The sequence below is a fragment of the Cinclus cinclus genome, chromosome Z (assembly GCF_963662255.1).
Source record: "Cinclus cinclus chromosome Z, bCinCin1.1, whole genome shotgun sequence".
NCBI lineage: Eukaryota > Metazoa > Chordata > Aves > Passeriformes > Cinclidae > Cinclus > Cinclus cinclus.
Genome location: NC_085084.1, coordinates 37,555,284 through 37,573,652, shown reverse-complemented (window position 1 = coordinate 37,573,652; position 18,369 = coordinate 37,555,284). Strand labels below are relative to the sequence as shown.

The window sequence follows — 18,369 nt, the reverse complement described above, 5'->3', positions numbered from 1 at the left end:
CAGCAGAACCATTGACCCAGGCAGACATGGAGTGGGATAGGGTTGAGTGTCCCTGGTGCATCTTTTCAGACACAGGCAGCCATGTTTGTCTCTGCTTTCTCCAGGCACCTCTTTCTTGAGCTGGACCTGTGTCTTTTCTCCCCTGTTCTGGATGCCTTCCTCCCAGAAGCATCAGCATGACTGTTTTATTACCTGTCAACAGTCAGCACCATGGAGAGAAAAAGGTGCTGATGCTGGCACTTTTCCCAGCTGGGAGGTCAAACTCTCACATTCTAGATCGCCACTCAGCTCCTCAAATAAGAATGTTTCTGTTTAGAAATCATGTAGGAGGCTGCTTCCTGAAATTAGTGACTACGCCAATGGCAGCAAAAGCTAACTAGTTTGGTAGTAGGAAGTAGGGTTATTTCTGAAACCATGACCTCAGCTGATGGTGTCAACTAAACCCTGGATGTTTTGTCCCCTTGATCCTATAGGTGCAAACAGGGCTTCTCACAGCCCACTCTCAAATCCTGAACTAACACTCAATAACAAGAGCAGTACCAGATCCAGTGACAGTCATCTGTATACCTTTGTGGGAGGCAGCCTGACACCTTTAGCTGCAAGATTCTTGATTTTCAACTCCTGAGGGCCACCTCTCATTTCATTACACCTTCTTGGACTTTCTTCAGCATAGAAACACTTCCTTTGCAAGTGTTTCTACCAAAAGCATAAAGATTCTTAGAAATACATAGTAAGAGACAGGAATGTGGAAACATTGGTCCTCTGGGGACATTTCCACAAAGAAAAAGAGTGTTCTGTCTTCTGTTCATACAGTATTTTAAAGTACTTCTGCCTCTTTTTCCTGTGAGTTTAGAAAAAAAAAATAAAAATTCATTACTTCAGTGAGTGTTGGTTTAGGATTGGATGAAATCTGATTTGAAAATAATAAAATTACTTCATATATCATCTCTTCTCTGGGAGTGATTGCCCCACCAGGGCACTTAGAAGATGCAAATGTCTTCAGAAGCTCCTTCTCCAGCACTTGGTACTTTGGCTTGCCTTTTCTATCTTCAGATCTCCACTTTCTTCTGTAAGGGCTCTGAGTATTTGCATTTTCTTCCTGATATTTACAGTACATGAAGCTTATTTTCTGTGTAAGTAGACAATGAAGTTAATGTTATTTCCACACCTTTGTTCCAGGCAAGGTGGGGGGATGACTTCATTTTCTAAAACACTTTTTATTTTTCCTATCTTCCCTGAAGCTTTTGAGGACTTTGAACACAAGATTTAAAGTCTGTGAAGTCTTTTATGCAATAAACCTGGGTGAATTTGGAGGGGATGTTGCCTGTTGTAAAGCTTGGGAGTCATGTTCTAAAAGAGTCACTTTTTGTAGTGTGTAATAGCAAAGAGTTTTTCTAAGTGCTATTACACCTGAAGGTATTTTATTAAAATTTGGCAGAGAATTGAAAAATACCTTGTCAAATTATTCAGGTGCTGGCATTCACAACAATTTAGGTTGTTTAGGTTTTTGTATCACACAGCACTGCTGACTCATTGTCCAAGAAATGAACCACACTAACATCACTTCTGAAATCACCAGATATATAACTCCATGCCTGGAATTCTCCATCTTCTTCAGGCAACTTCCCAAGGAAATTTTGGCAGCTCTGAGGCTAAAGCCTCTGGGAAGGTTACACTCTTTTGTCACAGCTTTCCCGAGTTTGAAGAGGCTGGTGAAAACCCCGTGTGCATCCCGGTGTGAATGCTATTCCCACTGCCATGTTTCGGAGGGGACATCCTGGAGCTCTGTCCCTCCTTCCCACGGGGTGGGCAGTCTGCAGGCAGGCGGGCCGGCGGCAGGGACCGGGACAGCGAGCCCAGAGGCTGGGATGGATGATGTGTAAATGGATGATCCGCGCCCCGCCACGCCAACCGAGTTTCCTCAGGCCCCAGCTCGAGAGGCTGAACTGGAGAGTCGCGAGAGAAAACGAAAAGCTCGTTCACAGAATTACATACTATTCTGAGTTGGAAAGGGAGCCACAAGCATAACTGAGTACGACTTGTCTCACCCGCCCTGCCCCATATGGATTTGCTCCCAAACATCCTCTGTGATGGGGCTTGCTCTCCATTTGTCCCCCCAAAAAAACATTTTTTTTTTTTTTTTTTTTTTTGAGAGGAGAGTGATTCCTTATCCGTGCTTATATTTTAAAGAAATTGGTCTGGCTCTGCTTCGGGACCTGTGCTCTAACCAAAGGAAAATCCTACCACTTTTAAAAATAGATCATAAAGTTATGCAAAGGTACAAAGTGCGGATGAGCTTTCTTTTTGCGCTTTTAGTGTTGTTTTCAATAAGGAAATAAACCATTTGCATATTTTTAACTTGTGTGTGTACCTGCTTAAATAATGCATACCTACAAAAAAGTTCTGTTATCCGACCCGCGTGATCATGTTGCGTGTATCCGTATTTATTTAGGCAGACACACACGCGAAAATTGAAAGCAATGAACGAAGTTGAAACAAGTAACACCACCCAACTAAGTAGTGCTGCATACAAAGCCATTAAAGAGTGAATTATTTTTAAGCCAATGTTTTTCATGCTTTATTACTGAATAATAGCAGATATTTAATCACACATAAGTGGTAAGAACATCGGGTAGATGATAGAAATTACATGGGATAAAAAGAAAACAAAAACCAAAAAGTGTGTAAAGATCCAGATTTATAACCAAACTCAATTTATTTGTTGTGGTTTCCAAATATCTAGTTTAGAGGCCCGGAAAACTATCTTAAAAATAAGAAGCTCGTTGTCCATATCTTTTGAGCAAATGAGGCTTCAAAATGCAAAAATTTTGTAGTAACTAATTGATTGCCAGTTGTTTTCTCGTACGAATTTCTGTGAATTCAACTACATAAAATTTGGTTCCCAAACTGTAACGCTGATCAGCGTAAAAAATGTTATCATTCAATCACTATTATATCTCGGTGTTAAAACTGTATCTTGAGTGGGCTGGTGAGGGGAGAAGATTTGGGGATTAATTAAATTTTTCAATGATATGGCTAACGTGTTCGCTATTTCCGAGAGCAAGAACATAAAAGGATCTCAAGGAATAACTAATGTACAAAGCCTGGCGGAGCAGTGAGCAAGGCAGTAAGGGAAACAGCGTTCTCACTTTTCTAAGAAGCTTTACTGTAAAAAAAAAAAGGCGGGGGGCGCGGGGAGCGCGGGGGAGAAGACGAGCATTTAATTATTTTTTTCACCCTAGAGTACAGAAGAACCGTCTGCTGCTTGCTCTCAGCCCGCGGGAGAGCACGAGAGGGAGAAGCAGGAGCGCTAGTCTTGATTGCATTTTGGAATATTTTCCATCTTTTTCTCAGGAAATTAACAAAATCTCAGCGCGTGTCTTCTCTCAGAAGCGGGAGCCGGGACGCACGGGAGGAGCCCTGTAGATAACGGGACAAAGTACGGCTTGCTTCCAGCGGTCGGACATCGGGAGCGCCGCCGGCCGCGATGGCCCGCTGGTGACTCGGCGGCGGGGATACTCGGGGACAGGGGGGTGGGCTGAGGGGGGCGAGGGCACAGGGACACGGCGGGACGGCGGGGCGGGGTCGGGGCTGGTCAGCGCGCAGCCTTCTCGGCGGCTCCCCCGGCTCCCGGAAGGGGCGGCGGGTCGCGCAGGTACCGCCCCACCGCTCCGTGCGGGCCCCCCGCCGCCACGTCGAGGGGCAGGCGGCCGCGGCCGTCGGGGAGGTCGAGGCGCGCCCCGGCCCGGTGCAGCGCCGCCAGCGTCTCCAGAAAGCCGGCGCGGGCCGCGTCGTGCGCCGGGAGGCAGCCGGTGCGAGGGTCCGGGCGGTTGGGGTCGGCTCCGCGCCTCAGCAGCAGCTCGGCCACCCGCGGGCTGCCCAGCATCATCACCTGCGGGGAGAGACAGCGTCAGCGCCCCCCCGCCCCGAGCACGGCCGGGCGCCCACCCCGCGCCTTCTATCTCAGGACACTCCATGAATTAGACGATAAACTAACATTAGCTAGCGGTTTCCGGACTAGGTACAACACGTTCTTGTTCTGCTTCAGGTTTATACCGTTTATATACGCCACGGTGTAAATGGTACTTGCTGCGTGTGTATAAGCATGTATACGTACACACACGTGTTTACACGCACCTGTGTGCGTGTACAAATATATGCACACGATACAGTTACCGTTTATGCCATGCACCATTTGTTATATAACAAATAGTGGGTGTGTGTATATATATTATAAATATATTCAGACTTACATACATATTAAAAACACATTAAATATATCTATGCACATAAAGAGTGTGTAAATATTTGTGTACTATATATGCACACCATATATCCTGTGTCAGCGCTGAGGGACCTCGCATTAAGTTTGCTGTCACATTATGGATTTGTCGATGGTTAGCACAGTAATCGGGCAATTCAGCTGGGTGTGGCCCATTTCGGTGTGGATATTTGCGATTTTTCCATTCCTGAGTTTCAGACCAAGATGATTTTTCTTTTTTTATTTTTCTTTTTTTTTTCCTCAGAGGTGTGAGAGCAGCTGCTGAGTGCTCACAAGCAATGCACCAAGCTTAATTGATGGAAAATTTCGAATGATATCTTGTGCCTAAATGGCAAATTCCTAATGTCATTCTGCTTTTCTGCCAATAGCAGAAACTCCCGGCAATGTTTAATCACACACGATTTAACAATTCCGAGAAAAAACCCAAATGAACCAAAAACCAAAATAAATTTGCACATGGGGTTTTACTTCTCTTACTGCCTGGTCATTTTCAGTGGAATTTTAACTGCCATAAATTGCGACTTAACACTTTGAAAAAGGTCTTAAGACAATAAGCTTTTCTATCAATTTCTTTCTCAAGACTTCGGTTTGTGCTCTTCAAGTATTTTGGTTTATTTATAGTGAAAGTGTGAAAATACTTATAAATGTCATAATATAAGAATTCCCTATATTAATCCTCTCCAGAAAGAAAAAAGTGTCCACATATTCGAGCATCAGCCATTTTGCAAGTTGCTGACCAGAGAAAGAGAACTTCTTCTGAAATGGAGAAAGGAAAGAGATAGTTTTTAAGAGTTTGGAGATCCTTTCCATCTGTAATTTGAACACAAACAGAAATAAAACGAATAACTTCCTGTGAGCCTTTCTCGGTAACCTACTTCGGAAAAAAAGATTTCATTTTTCATGTAAAGTGCAAGGACCAAAATGGATGCTCTGCTGATTAATCATTAAATGTACATTAATTATATAAATATATAAATATCTCTTGAAATATCTCTTCACTCGAAGAATCTGCTTTGTGAGATACATAACTCTAGTTTAAATCACAATATATTAATCATGAAACGTACATTCCTTTTTTTTAAATCTCCACTTAAGTTGGTCTATTAATATAACACACTTTTTAACACTCAAAGTGCCTGTAAAGCAACTCTACATACTGGTAACCAGTACTTTTAACATATATCAATGAATACTGCCACGACAGATGGATAGAGAATATTAAAACTACCACTACTAAAATAAAATTTTTTAAAAAATCAAAAAGAGGTGACTACTAATACATACCGAGTTTCAAGTTTCAATTTGTACCAGCACAGTTTCTAGGATTTTTGTTCGTGAATATACTAGAAGTACACTTCGATTTCCCTGGGGAAAAAAATACCTGTTCGGGCTATATTTAAAAATCGAGACATTTGCTCGAAGTACAGATAATTCCCCGAACCTATCTGGATAGGCTATCTGGAAGGGGATTTTGCAGTCCTACTTCTCCTTTTAAGTACCCCCTAGAAAAATTCGTTTGCTGCCACCGGTTCCCCGCTTAACTCCATTTTGTGTTTTCAGGATAGCGGGGCTTAGTAAAAAGTAGAGGGACCATTCGAATTCAGACATCTGCGGCTGGAGTACGGTTCCGATCACAACAATAAAAATTCCGAGCACCCACCCTTCCCGGCCGACGTGGCAGAGCACAGCTTCCCGTACCTGGAGCGGGGTTCTCCCAAAGGCGTTGGTCCCGTTGGGATCCACGCCAGCGTCCAGCAGCCTCCTCACCTCTTCGTGGTCCCCGCGGGCGGCGGCGCTGCACAGGCGGTCGCCGTCGCTCCGGTGGGACCCCTCCATGTCCCCGCTGACCTGAGCCGCACGGCCGCCGCCGGCTCTCCCTCTCCCCTGGCTGCGATCTCTCCCGTCGCTGCCACCCAGCTCCTCCCTTCCCGAGGGCAGCCCCCTTGCACCCCGTCCTGCCCCCCCCGTGCCGGCGGGCCGAGCATTCCATGGGCGGGGGGGGCGCTGCGGCCTCCTCTGTCCCGCGGCTCCCAGCGGCCGAGGAAAATCCGCGCACCGGGGGCGAGGGGCGGCGGCAGGGGGGCGAAGGACCGCGGGGCTCCGGCAGCCTGGTCCTCCAGCACGGCGCCTCGGAGGTCAAGGGCGGGCGGCTCTCGCGGGGCTTTCCTCTCGCCGGGGAGATGGGATGGGGGCGGCGGCCTTGCGCACCCGACCTCTCCCCATACCGGGGCTAACAGCTTCCACGGCGGATACCCCGGCCGGGACAGGTGGGACGCGACACGCGAGCATCTAACGCGGGGGGTCGGCGGCATGACGGAGGGACGACGGACCTGAATTTCCCGGGACAGAGAGGAACTTTTTGTGCCAGTGATGGCTCTGTTTTCTGTCTCCCAAAGTGGTCCTGCCCAGCCCGACCCCCTCCGAGCTGTGGGTCGGGGTCCATCCCTCCGTGCTGCGCCTGCCGAGAGCTGGCGGATCGGATGAGGAAGGGAGCCTCGGAAGGGTGCCCGTAGCAAGTCTGCGACCAACCTCATGGCACCGGATAGAAGAGGATCGCTTCAGCCTGGCCCTTCCAGAGCCTCCCGGGAGCAGGAAAACCGCGGCGAGAGCCCGCCAGGGTAAGGTGCAGCTGCAGCCGCGCAGCCGGAGGCTAGGCAGAAGAATCTCGCCTTGCCTTGGCAGCTGTACAAACCTCAAAATCCAAGCATCTGGCTCCTCCCCTTGGCTTTCCGCCAAGCGTGCGCCCCCCCACTCCGTGCCCCGAGCACGCCTGTGGCACATACCCCAGCCCTAAGAGACCGCCCCGCGGCCGTCAAGGGGGAATGCCTGGACGGTACCCATGACACTCACCCTGAACTTGTTCTGCCACCTCAAAGCTCCGGGCAGACCTCTGTAAGAGGCAAAGGAAATAAGGGTTGTTTTCCTTTTTCTTAGTTGTGTTTTTTTATTTTTTTATTTCCCCCTCCCTCCCCCACCCCTCACAATGACAGTTCCCTAATCTTCCTCTCTCTCTCTATGATTTTTTTTTTTTTAAGAAGACCGGTGCGACACCACAGAAGTTTCCACTGTTCAGGTATACCTCCTGCATAGCTAAAATAAAACCACGGTGATCTTATGTCCAAATTTAGTATTAGCCGAAAGCAGAGACGTTCTTTGCTGAGGCGAAATAAACACAGATTTGTCCCTGAATAGACAAATCAGAAGTTCATTAAAATGTCTTCATTTAGCGGCTTTCTGAGCCTCCCTTGAGAAGGTTCTGAGGCAAGTGGCATTGCAAGATGAGGGTCCAACAATTGACGCGAGACCCTCGCTTGTGGTGAACTCCCACCACATCGGGGTTTTTCTACAATGCTTGGTGCAAAGCGGTCCTCGGGACAGACAGATAGACAATTAAAATAAAAATAAAATTTAAAACTAAATAAATGACGTTTAAAAGAGTGGGTGTTTTAAAGTCTGTAAAGTCTAAGGAATTAAGATGATCCCCCACCCAAAAGGCAAAGTATCTTCTTGTGCTCTCTGACATTAATGATAGCCATGTAGAGATAAATCCAAGGAGAAAAACCTCGTTGGTTTTGTCTCTCAAGTGTCTTAAAATTTTAAATTAATAAGGATGAGTGGCGGGGTTGCAGGTTACCGCTGCTTAGCCTTGTTTTCTATGAAATACTACTGACTGGGGATTTTATGCATCTGTATGCATGGGTATAGGTATAGGAATACATGTTTTTTGTGAGTATAAGCATAAAAATAGGTTGGAATCAATTACCTCAAAGGTCTTTTTCAACCTAGTTAATTCTGTGAACAAAAAAAAAAAAAAATGCACACGCACATGTCAATATCCTTGCAAGTGAAGTTGTTACTTCGAATCAGAGGGCCTGTTTATATCTCTATCTCCATCTCCACTAAACAGTGTTAAAAGCTATTAGTGCAAAACAACAAATACTGTCCCATTATTATGTCCAAACATTACTGACCATCCAGATCACCTATCAAACTACTAGAACATTTTTAAGTTACAACATTTTAAGTTACATGATTGAAATAATGTGATTTCTTTCCCGTCTAAAAGCAAATCTTATATTATACAATTCTAGAACCAACAAAGGACGTCAAATTAATCAAAACATAACAACACAAAGTAATATCTGAAGTTAGGGTAATAATAATGCAGCCTATGCTAGGCTGTTTTGAAAAAGAACCTTATATTGCACTTGTATCTCGGGGTGGGGGGAGGGAGGTGAATCCATCTTCTCCCCACGGCAAACCTTACTGCAAAGATTTCCTCATAGGAGTAAAAAAAACCCAAAGTAATCATGTTAAACAGTGTCCCTATCCTACAGTTCTGCTCTCTTTTAAATTTAGAATAGTTATTCAGCCATGCAGATCTTCGACGCTGAAAACAGATCCATTTTAATACTACAGTACAGTAATCCTGCACATTGTTCTGAGATGTTTTGATAAGAGCATTAAGGACGGAAGAGGTAACTTTCAGTTAACAAATGCAGCCATTTTATACCCTAAAGTTTAGCAAGTATTTCAGCAACAACAACAAAACTAAAGACAACAACAATAAAATCCAAAACATTAACATTTTATCTAAAACGTATTTGGATAATAAGTTCAGGGGTTAATTAAATACAATAAAGAGACAAAATATAAAGAACATAACCTTGGGACTGCCTATCTTGAAATAGACAAAAAGGGCACAACAGAGGCAGGGGTGGAGGTGCAGTAGAGAGGCTGAATGGAAACAACTCGTTTCACATCGGTGGTGGGGGGGGGGAAACAGTTGTTCCGAGTTACACTAAAAATTAAGTAGTACCCAATACAGAAATCATTTAACATTATCATACTTCTCTTAAGTCTAAAGTGTCAGAATATTTGCAAATATATTTATCCTGATTGCACATATTGGCTAAGATCAGAGAAATCTATCACCTTAATTTTAGTGGCTCAGAAGTTGTGCCATGTTCTATTGAACTTAAAAATTATTGAAAAATTATCCCAAACAAACAAACAAAAAACAAACCACACACTAAAGCTCAAACATAACTCGAAGAAACTGCAATAAGAACGAATAAACGCCTCACAGAGTGTATTTTACAGTCAGAGATTGGTTAGGTTTGGAAAGGTCTTCAGAGATACTATTTGCAATCCCACCCCACTGCCCTGCTTCATCCAGCCTAGTCTCAGACACTTCTAGAGATGGGACAGCCACAACTCCATTATATGTTACCCTAGACAGTTACAAAATTATCCCCAGGTATTTTATTTTTCATAAGTTTTTTTTGTTTTAGTTTTTTTAAAATTAAAATTAACACGCGTACCTTACTCCATCCCAGGTCCTTCAAAATGAGATTTCTAGTCTAGAGCTAACTGGCGTTTTAGAAAACTTCATTCTCCCATATTAAAACCTCCGGAGAAAGGGATAAAAAAATGACAGTGCTTATGGCAAAAGTGGAAATACAGTGAGAAAATACTAGCCACACTTTTGGATCCCTGGGGGAGTTTTGCCCTTGCTACAGAGAATTTACTTTGAGGTGATTAGCACCCTCATATTTATATTTGTATTTAAGATTCATGTTTTTCAGGTTAGACACAGTTTATAAATTAGTTTTCTTCCATTTAGTTCTGAATGAAGAAATGAGGCCTACTAAAAATGAAAAAAAAAAAAATGAGGCATTTAAAGTCAACAAAGAAAACTGCCTGAAGTTTCTTATTTATATATTTATAAATATGAGAGTAAATTTTTTATGTCTGTGTGTCTGTGTGTATGGCCCCATACTTTTTATTCAAATAGCACTGGAAGCAATCTAAAGAGAGAGTGGAGCTGGGAAGCTCTGAATTTCTTATCTCCCTACCCTGAGTCCTACAGCTTGAAGGGTTAAAAATTTTATCCATCTATTTATACATGTATAAAATAAAATATAAATATTATTTTTGAAATAGTTTTGAGGCAAATATTTCTACTTCACTTCCACCTCTGTTCTTTTCCAGTCTGTGCTCTGTATTAAGAGGAGGTTGTGGAATGCTCCACTAACCCTCTGTAAAGATTTTGTAGAATAACACACAAATCCTAAGCAAAATGAGTATTCACTGTGTGTCTAATTATTATTGTTATTTTTTTATGTGTGGTAACCAATGCCTAGGTCCACAGCAATCCGATTTTGCACCCTGCAATAAGGAAAAAATCTCCAAAACTGCCCGAGCCTCGGATATCTCTCAAGGTCCTTCACAGGAATGTATTTTAATTACTCTGAAGCTGCTCGCAAGCTCTGAGCCTTATTTCCCATATTTTCGTAATGGCAAGGGAAGGAAAAGTAGGCCACTGTATTTCACTGTCGGAGTGGAAAGTAATACATGGTCGGAAAACAGTGGCCATTTTCTCTCTTCAGAGCAATAGCTATGTTCCTTGTTTCCTTGTCTGAAAAGAATGGTAAGGGGTGGTGGGTCCATATGTCCGTAACAAACCATATAGAAAACTTCTCAGAAAGTGGGGGCAAGGCAGAAATCAGTTACAGCAACTTTTCAAGAATCGGACATTTTCTACTGCGTTAAAATAATAAGTAAGTAAATAAATAAAATAAAATGAATACTCTCACAGAAACACCCCGCTGTAGAAATCTAACGTGTTTCCCGGTGCCATCTAAGCATGCGGCGCGGAGGGGTCCCCGCGGCGCTGCCACCGCCGCCTCCCGCTCCCGCCGCCCGTCGGGGCGCCCCGAGCAGCCCCGCTCCCGGTGTCCTACCTGGGCCGGGGGCTCCCGCGGCGCCTCCGCCGCAGGATCAGCTGCAGAGCGAGGCGCCGCGGCCAGCGCCGCCCCAGAGCCCCGAAAACGCGGCGGAGGATGCGCCAGCCCAGCGCCCAGGCCCGGGGCAGGCTGCGGGAGCGCCGAAAGTGGATGGTGCACCTTATCATGGGGGTCATGGGTGCGGGGAAGCTGCGGGCGCGTCACACTACAAATACCTCCCCAGCGGGGCCCCACCGCTGAATCGGCCCTCTCACCCTCCATTCATTGGAGAATATTCTTTCTTTTATTTTTTTTTTTCTTTTCCGTTTAACTCATTTCGACTCCCCATTTCTCTTCTTCTCCCTCCCCTCCACACTCCTCCCCTACACCCCGCTCTAAACTCCTCCCATGATGATGGCTCCCGCCTCGAAAGCGGACGAAGAGAGACTGTCGGAGGGGGATGGGGACGGGGGAGATCACCGGCTTCTCTGCCCTCCCACTGCCTGGTCCCGGGGAGCACTGCCGCCAGACGGGCGTGGAGAGCGGCCAATCGCAGGGCGCTCCCCTGCTTTCAAATAAAGCCTTGACGACATCTCCCTGCCCTCCCCCTCCCCGCTCTGTCCCTCCAAACACGCAGCCTCCCTCTCCGTTTGGGGACGAGTGTTACTCGGGGGCTTTTTGCTTGTTTATTTTCTTGTTATTTTTTTCTTGCCGGGAAAACCCCGACGGGAAGGGGGGCCTGCAGCGGCCCGGAGCGCCGCGCTGGCGCTGTGACAGCCGGCTAGCGGATCGCTGCCGGTTTCAAAGCGCGGGCCAGTGTTGGCACGGGCGAGTAGCTATTTCCTTGTCAGTCACATGGCCATTTGAACGAGACGCGGGAGAGGGGGAGGGGAGGGGGGGGGGGCCGGGGGGAAGGAAGAAAAGAGGATCTCGATTTCCCCGCGCCGGACACCGAAACGGGTAATGAACGGTTCCCCGCCCAGCCCCCGGGCCTTCTCTCCGGCCGTGCTCCGCAGTGTCGGACTTCTTCGCTTTCCCTTTGAAGGGCGAGGTTTTTGGAGCCGGGCGGGGAAGCGACAGCGCTCCGCTGCCCGCCCAGCTCCCAGGAAGCACTGGAGAACTGCCGAGACCCCCGACAGCCGGCGCTGAGCTAGCTCTGCCGCAGAATAGAGCATCCCTGGGCGGTGGATGGAGGAGGAGGAGGTACTGCTACCTCCCCGTCCCGCCCCCCACCCCAAGCACCCTTCTGCCCGCGCTCCCCCCCTCCCGGGTGTGGGGTACCTCCGTGAGAGGTGTGAGAATCAGGATGGGCAGGGAGAGGGTCGTTTCTATCGGAGCATCTTCTCCTTCCCCCGGTGCGGCGGAATCCGGCTGGGATAGTCACGGCTAGACGCGGCTGGGAGAGGGGTCGGGGAAGCTCGGGGACCGGGGGGAGCCGCGAGAAAAAGCTCCGGGAGGGGATGCAGAGTGGCAGCCCCTGGGAGGAATGGTGAACGTAAGCGTGTGCAACACCCCCCCACAACAAACACCTCCTTCTCTCGGATGGACAACAAGTAATAATTCGGATGTCAACAGGAGGTTTCTCCTGCCTCGGCACGGAGTAACCCTAACAAAAATGCTGATAAAGAAAAGCCTCTAATAGTTTCTTTTAAAGTCCGATTTCAAGCCTGGGAAACTGGGTGAGTAAAGTCGGCCATTTCGAAATGAAAGCACCTTTCGAAAGAAGCTTTTTTTTTTTTTTAATGACCCCTTCCCCCCCCCCCCCCCCCCCTTCCGTGCCGTGACTACTGCTTCCCAACAGGCAAGGGAAAATTCAGAGAAATGAATGCCTACCTGGCTGTGTGATGCAGGTGCTGGAGCAGCGGTGAGAGGACCGATAACTTTGGCAATAGAAACCGAATACCCACCAACGCTGAACGCATGGCAGATCCGGGGCTCGTCGTGCACAGGGCGCAAACCCTGCTGCAGAAGGGTGTATGTGTGCTCGGTTACAGCGGCAATATTAAAAATAAAAATAGCGAGTTATCTGCCACCTTAAACATAATGCTTTTAGGGCTTTCTTGATAAAGCGTACTGCTGCTGCTGTTTGATGTTAACTGTTACTATTTTTCTTTTCAAGGAGGACTCCAAGCCCTGGAGCCGCTGGTGCTGCCAGAAGAAAAGGTGCCTGTCGAAGCTCTGGCAGCCAAGCGGGATCTTGCCGGTGACCCCCATCCTTCCATGGAGTGAATAGCTCCCACCACGGGCCTGTCCTGGGAAGGGGGCTCTGGACCTACTCTGTGAGGCAGATTTATAAAAGTTAGGTACTTAGCCCTGCTGGGTTTTGTGGGCATACTCTTCTTAACTGGTGCAGTCAAACTGTGGGTTTTGCCTGTCAATTTTATAAACAATAACAGTAGCAATGTAATATTACTATTTTTTGTTGCTGTAGTTTCATGAGCCTTAATGGAAATGCTAAAAAATCGAAATCGAATCTGTTTCTTGGAGAAAATCATTATTTAAATCAGCAACAGATCCAACTGATGATGAAAGTGCAGTTTAATAGAACCTTACTGCTCTGTAAGGAGTGTGGTCAGGCTCTCGCTTTACCCCATCTTCATATCTGGTTGCAGCTGTAGTCGGGTTCCCACAGGCATGGGATTCAGGTACTTAACTGCTGCTTCTCTTGTTGTTCTTGGTTCAGCTATGCCATGTTCTAGGGCAGAGTGCAGCAAAATTAATAAGGGGTTGTAATTGCATATTATAATGTTACATTTTTTCTGTTTAAAGATATGTATAAAATATATGACCTAAGCATTCTCACAATGAAGGGTGAATATGGACTAAAGATAACATAAACGTTTGATACATCTTTATACACATATAATTTCATTATAATTAAACCAAGGAACCTAATTAAATAATGAAGCATATTGCATAGAGAAATAATTGATAAGCAAATATATCACGTTAATGCAAAATCATAAAGTTTTTTATATGTGTGTTCTATATGCGTATCATGCATATTTTATGCAGCTATTACATAGATACATTATATTTACATTAATGACATAACTAAAAATTTTACAGCGTGACAACAAATGCAAACTAATTATAAAGCATGAAATTACATCATAATAAATAACATATTCCAATACATTACCAAAAAAAAGGAGTATGCATTATTTTTCATGATTATGTGTGAAATATTTAGGGTTGGATACTCAGTAGGAATGCAAAACCAAGATAAATCTTTTTCACCCTTTCTACAGGTAGCTCTTCGAAGTGCCCAGGATTAGCGCTGGGGTGTGAGACCTGAGCTGTGTTACTGCCTCGTCTGGCTTCCCTTTCTCAGCCCCTAAGGCGCAGGACGTGTGAGCACGACCCCGCTAAGGTTCCGCGGAGGGAGGCAGGGTCTACCGCTTGTCCCGCACCGGCTGGGAGCACCGTCCCGGCCGCCTGCCTCACCGCCCGCCTCGCTGCTGTCTGTCCACACTTCTCGGGGGGCTTGGGGATTCTCTGCGGTGACAACGGCTCCCCCCGACCCCTCCTTTCGACTAGGCAGAAGCTGGGCTGCCGCTGTATCTTTTTCCTGGGGTGCTCACACCCAACTCCCCCGCCCCGAAATAGCCAGTGAAACATGTATCGACTGTCACGAAATTAAAATATAGCCCCCCTCGTCGTTCCCCCACCACCAGCAGAGCCGTTTCAAAGCTTTGCTTGTTTCTTTACCAAATGTGTCATCTCCGAGCATCTTGTGAAGCAAGAGTCGAGCACAGATGTATGATTTTTAATATTTCGTTTATGACTGCCTTAGTTGTACAATCACCTGATTTTTAGAAGTGCTACAACTCAGGGGAGGCCACTTGCAAGTTGTTAAAAAGAGTATTTCAACTGGGTACGGTATCAGGCTTGCAGAGACACAAATCTCTATTTTCTCGTTCCAGGTCCTATGGTTGCAGCTGACACATGGAGAGCCACAGATGTGCTGTGGATACGTGTGCAGACATGCAGAGCATCCTACGTGATTTTAAGAAGGTATTTACCAAAGCTGCAATCACACCAGCAAGCACTGATCCTGCTGTCCAGCCGGTTTTGCCAGAGAGAGGCAGATTGGTTGCGGCACCCCTTCAGTTCAACTTAACCAAAATCAAACTGTAGGGACAGTGGAGCTGTGGGGCCAGGGAGACTCTGAAGCCTCTCCAGTCTTCACATGGAGGGCTAGTGAGGGTGTGTGGGGAACCCCCGGGGAGCAGAAAGACCAGACATGGCCCCATCAAAATAGAAGAAGGGTTTACAGTACCTTACGTCTCTGCAGGGATTTTCCTTCATATTTAATGTTCAATATTTGCTATTTAATATTTTCACATTTAGTGTTTTCTTACTTCATATTTCATACATCATACTTCCTATTTATGTTTCTTTTCAGTGTTTGGACTCTTGTGTAAAAAAGGGGGCCTGCGGAGGGCCATAGCATTTTCATCGTAGGATAATATACGGTCATGAGCGAAGAATACTGAGCTTAGTGCATCCCAGCAGGGAAACGCGATCCAGGATTATTCCCAGCATCGCATGAGTACGGCTCGACTTGGTGTCTCCCATGTCGGGCGCAGGCAGTTAAGTTTGGGGAAGGGATGGCACGGGGAGAGGTTAGGCAAGGGGCGGCGGGTCGCGCAGGTACCGCCCCACCGCTCCGTGCGGGCCCCCCGCCGCCACGTCGAGGGGCAGGCGGCCGCGGCCGTCGGGGAGGTCGAGGCGCGCCCCGGCCCGGTGCAGCGCCGCCAGCGTCTCCAGAAAGCCGGCGCGGGCCGCGTCGTGCGCCGGGAGGCAGCCGGTGCGAGGGTCCGGGCGGTTGGGGTCGGCTCCGCGCCTCAGCAGCAGCTCGGCCACCCGCGGGCTGCCCAGCATCATCACCTGCGGGGAGAGACAGCGTCAGCGCCCGCCGCAGGGCTCAGGCTTTGTCGCTCAGCTCGGAAGGAACGGAAATCCGTATTGGAAAGGAGAAATAAAATCCGTGGAGTAGTCACAGAGATTGGCTCTGGACGTGCCGCGAACGGTGGAGAGCATGTACCTGTCGGTGGAGTGGTGCCGCATTGGAAAACTCTCATTTATCTACGCCAGGGGACAGGAGGGAGCAGGTGGGGCAGAGAGGTGAGAGACCCCTGTCGGGGTCTGAGTGTATGGATGCACACTGGGGCTGCTCCGCGACAGGAGCCGGCGGGGGTCTGTAGGCTCGGAGCAGACGAGCCGGGGGAAGGGGCTCGCCCTTCTCCCGACGCGCTCCCACAGAAACCCAGGTGAAGCTCCAAGTCGCTTTGCACCGATCCCCGCGGAACCGTGCAGGTCGTTCCGCTCGCATCCGTGACACTTCTCCAGAGGGTCCTTGGCAAGGGGAGACGCGTAATGAAGGGAACCCACCGTGTCTGCTGAGCCGCACCCGAGCTTCCCTCACGGTCCGGGGGGAATGAACCTTTTTTTCCTGACACGCGTGTCCAGGGCAGTACCAACGTGCCTGGCAGCCCTCCCCCTCGGGCTCGCAGCTTTCTAAGTTAGGTTTCCCCTAGCGAACCCAGCAGTGCGCTCAGCACAGGGGCTAAGTCCCTGCCCCGAAGATGGGGAAAAAAAGCGCCAAAAACAAAAAACCAAAAGCATTGGAGGAAGGCACCAACTACCTGTTTCGAGTCAAATGCTCCACCGACATTTTGTAGGAGAGCGTTTCGCAAGCACTGGCAGTAAAACTTATATATAGCGTCTCAGATTATTCCAGTTTCGTTTTGTTTTGAAATTTTAAGAAAAAGATGGCTTAGAACTACCTCGAAAATTAACTCAGCCTTTATAAATTTAACCTCTACGACAACTCTGGGCGCTAAATCTACCTACACGTTATCGCCAGTGTAAAATGTGGGCAGAGGAGACCCACAGGGATAGCTCGTTGTCTATCTGCAGCGTCAGCTGGGCAAGGCCATCGCGATGGGGTGTACCCGCTCGTGAGAACTACCGAATACCCTTTTTTTTTTCTCCATGGGAGGGTAGACAGAAAATACTAACAGTCATATAAAGCAGAAGACGAGGTATAACGAAAGGGAGATTATTTCTGCAAACGTGAGTTGTTACATTTTATTGCACGTTTATTGCGAAATGAGCATTAAAGATCTCGGATTTGAGTCATTCTATCTCAGTTGGTTCAAATAAAGTAAAGGGTTGCTAAGACTAAAACCTCCCTGTTACGGCTGGGCACCGGAGACTTTCTCCTTCCAAGAGGGGCGGGAAGAACCTCTGTGCCGTGGCGCCTCGACAGCATCTGAGCACAGGGAACGGGGGCGGCCGCCTCCGGGGCACCGGAGCGCCTGCTGCTGCCCGGGGCTGCCGCGGCCCCTCTCGGGCAGGGCACGGACGGCCGCTGCCCTCTCCCGCCTGCCAACAGCCCGCCTCCCTACCTGGATGGGGGTCCTGCCGTAGGAGTTGACGGCGTTGGGGTCCGCCGCTCCGTCCAGCAGCTCCCTGAGGCGCTGCAGGTCCCCGCGGGCGGCGGCGTTGGCCAGCTCATCCGCAGCCGCGCCTCCCGCCCGCCGCGCCATGTCCCGGCCCGCGGCGCCCCGCACAGCGCCGCAGCCTCGGACCGCTCGGCCGCCCCGCGCTGCCCGAGGCTGGCGGCGATCCCGGCCCGCGGAGACCGCCTTGCCCATGGGAACGCCCGGCCCGCGCCCTCGGCGGTCCCGGTCGCGGCCCCGGGCCCAGAGGCTCCCGCACGGTGCTGTCGCCGAGGCCGCTTCCACCTGCGCGAACGCGGCGGAGACTCCCGGCTCCCGTTTCTCCCCAGGGCTGGTGCCGCCCGGCCCATTCCCAGCGTCGCCGCCGGCCTCGCCCTGACGGGGCGGAGCGACCTGCGCAGCTCCCCGACGGCACCGAGGGCCTGGATCCCGGGCGGGCGGCCGGCGGCGGGGAGGGCTCTCTCTCTCTCCATATTTTATGTCCATTACTTTATTATCCGGGGCTCTCTCTTGAGGGCAACAGCGTCTTAACCAGTGCCTAACCGCCACGAGAGGAGCAGGGGCAGGGGAAGGGGAGGAGCAAAGGTAGCAGAAAACTTTAGCGAGAGCGGGACATGAGGAGAGTGGCCCCGGGACCGCGGGCCTGGTGTCAGCAGGGCCCCTCTCCCCGGGCGCTGCCTCCTCGCCCCCCCGGGACACCCATCGCCGTCCGAGGCGCAGGAGGCGGAGGTGGCCGTCCCTCCTTCCCTGCCCCTAGGCGAGCTGCGAGCTCCTGTCTTTGCTTTTTTTAGTTGGCAGGAACACCTAATAAATTGAGACAGCGGGCGCAGCGGCGCCGACAGCCTCACTGAGACACGAATCGAGGCTGCGACGTCTCCACCCCACCGCC

General features: G+C 48.9%; 2 protein-coding genes across 2 annotated transcripts; both read right to left on the bottom strand.

The window, feature by feature from the left end:
• Positions 1-3,595: 3,595 nt before the first annotated feature.
• LOC134056758 (cyclin-dependent kinase 4 inhibitor B-like) lies at positions 3,596-6,118 on the bottom strand. The gene is made up of 2 exons (XM_062513643.1): positions 5,981-6,118; positions 3,596-3,892 (listed from the first exon to the last, which is right to left on the bottom strand). Exons 1-2 carry the CDS (start codon positions 6,116-6,118, stop codon positions 3,596-3,598), a joined length of 435 nt encoding a protein of 144 aa, XP_062369627.1.
• A 9,521-nt stretch (positions 6,119-15,639) lies between these two features.
• On the bottom strand, positions 15,640-17,567 carry LOC134056928 (cyclin-dependent kinase 4 inhibitor B-like). The gene is made up of 2 exons (XM_062513888.1): positions 17,427-17,567; positions 15,640-15,903 (listed from the first exon to the last, which is right to left on the bottom strand). Exons 1-2 carry the CDS (start codon positions 17,565-17,567, stop codon positions 15,640-15,642), a joined length of 405 nt encoding a protein of 134 aa, XP_062369872.1.
• Between the last annotated feature and the right edge of the window lie 802 nt (positions 17,568-18,369).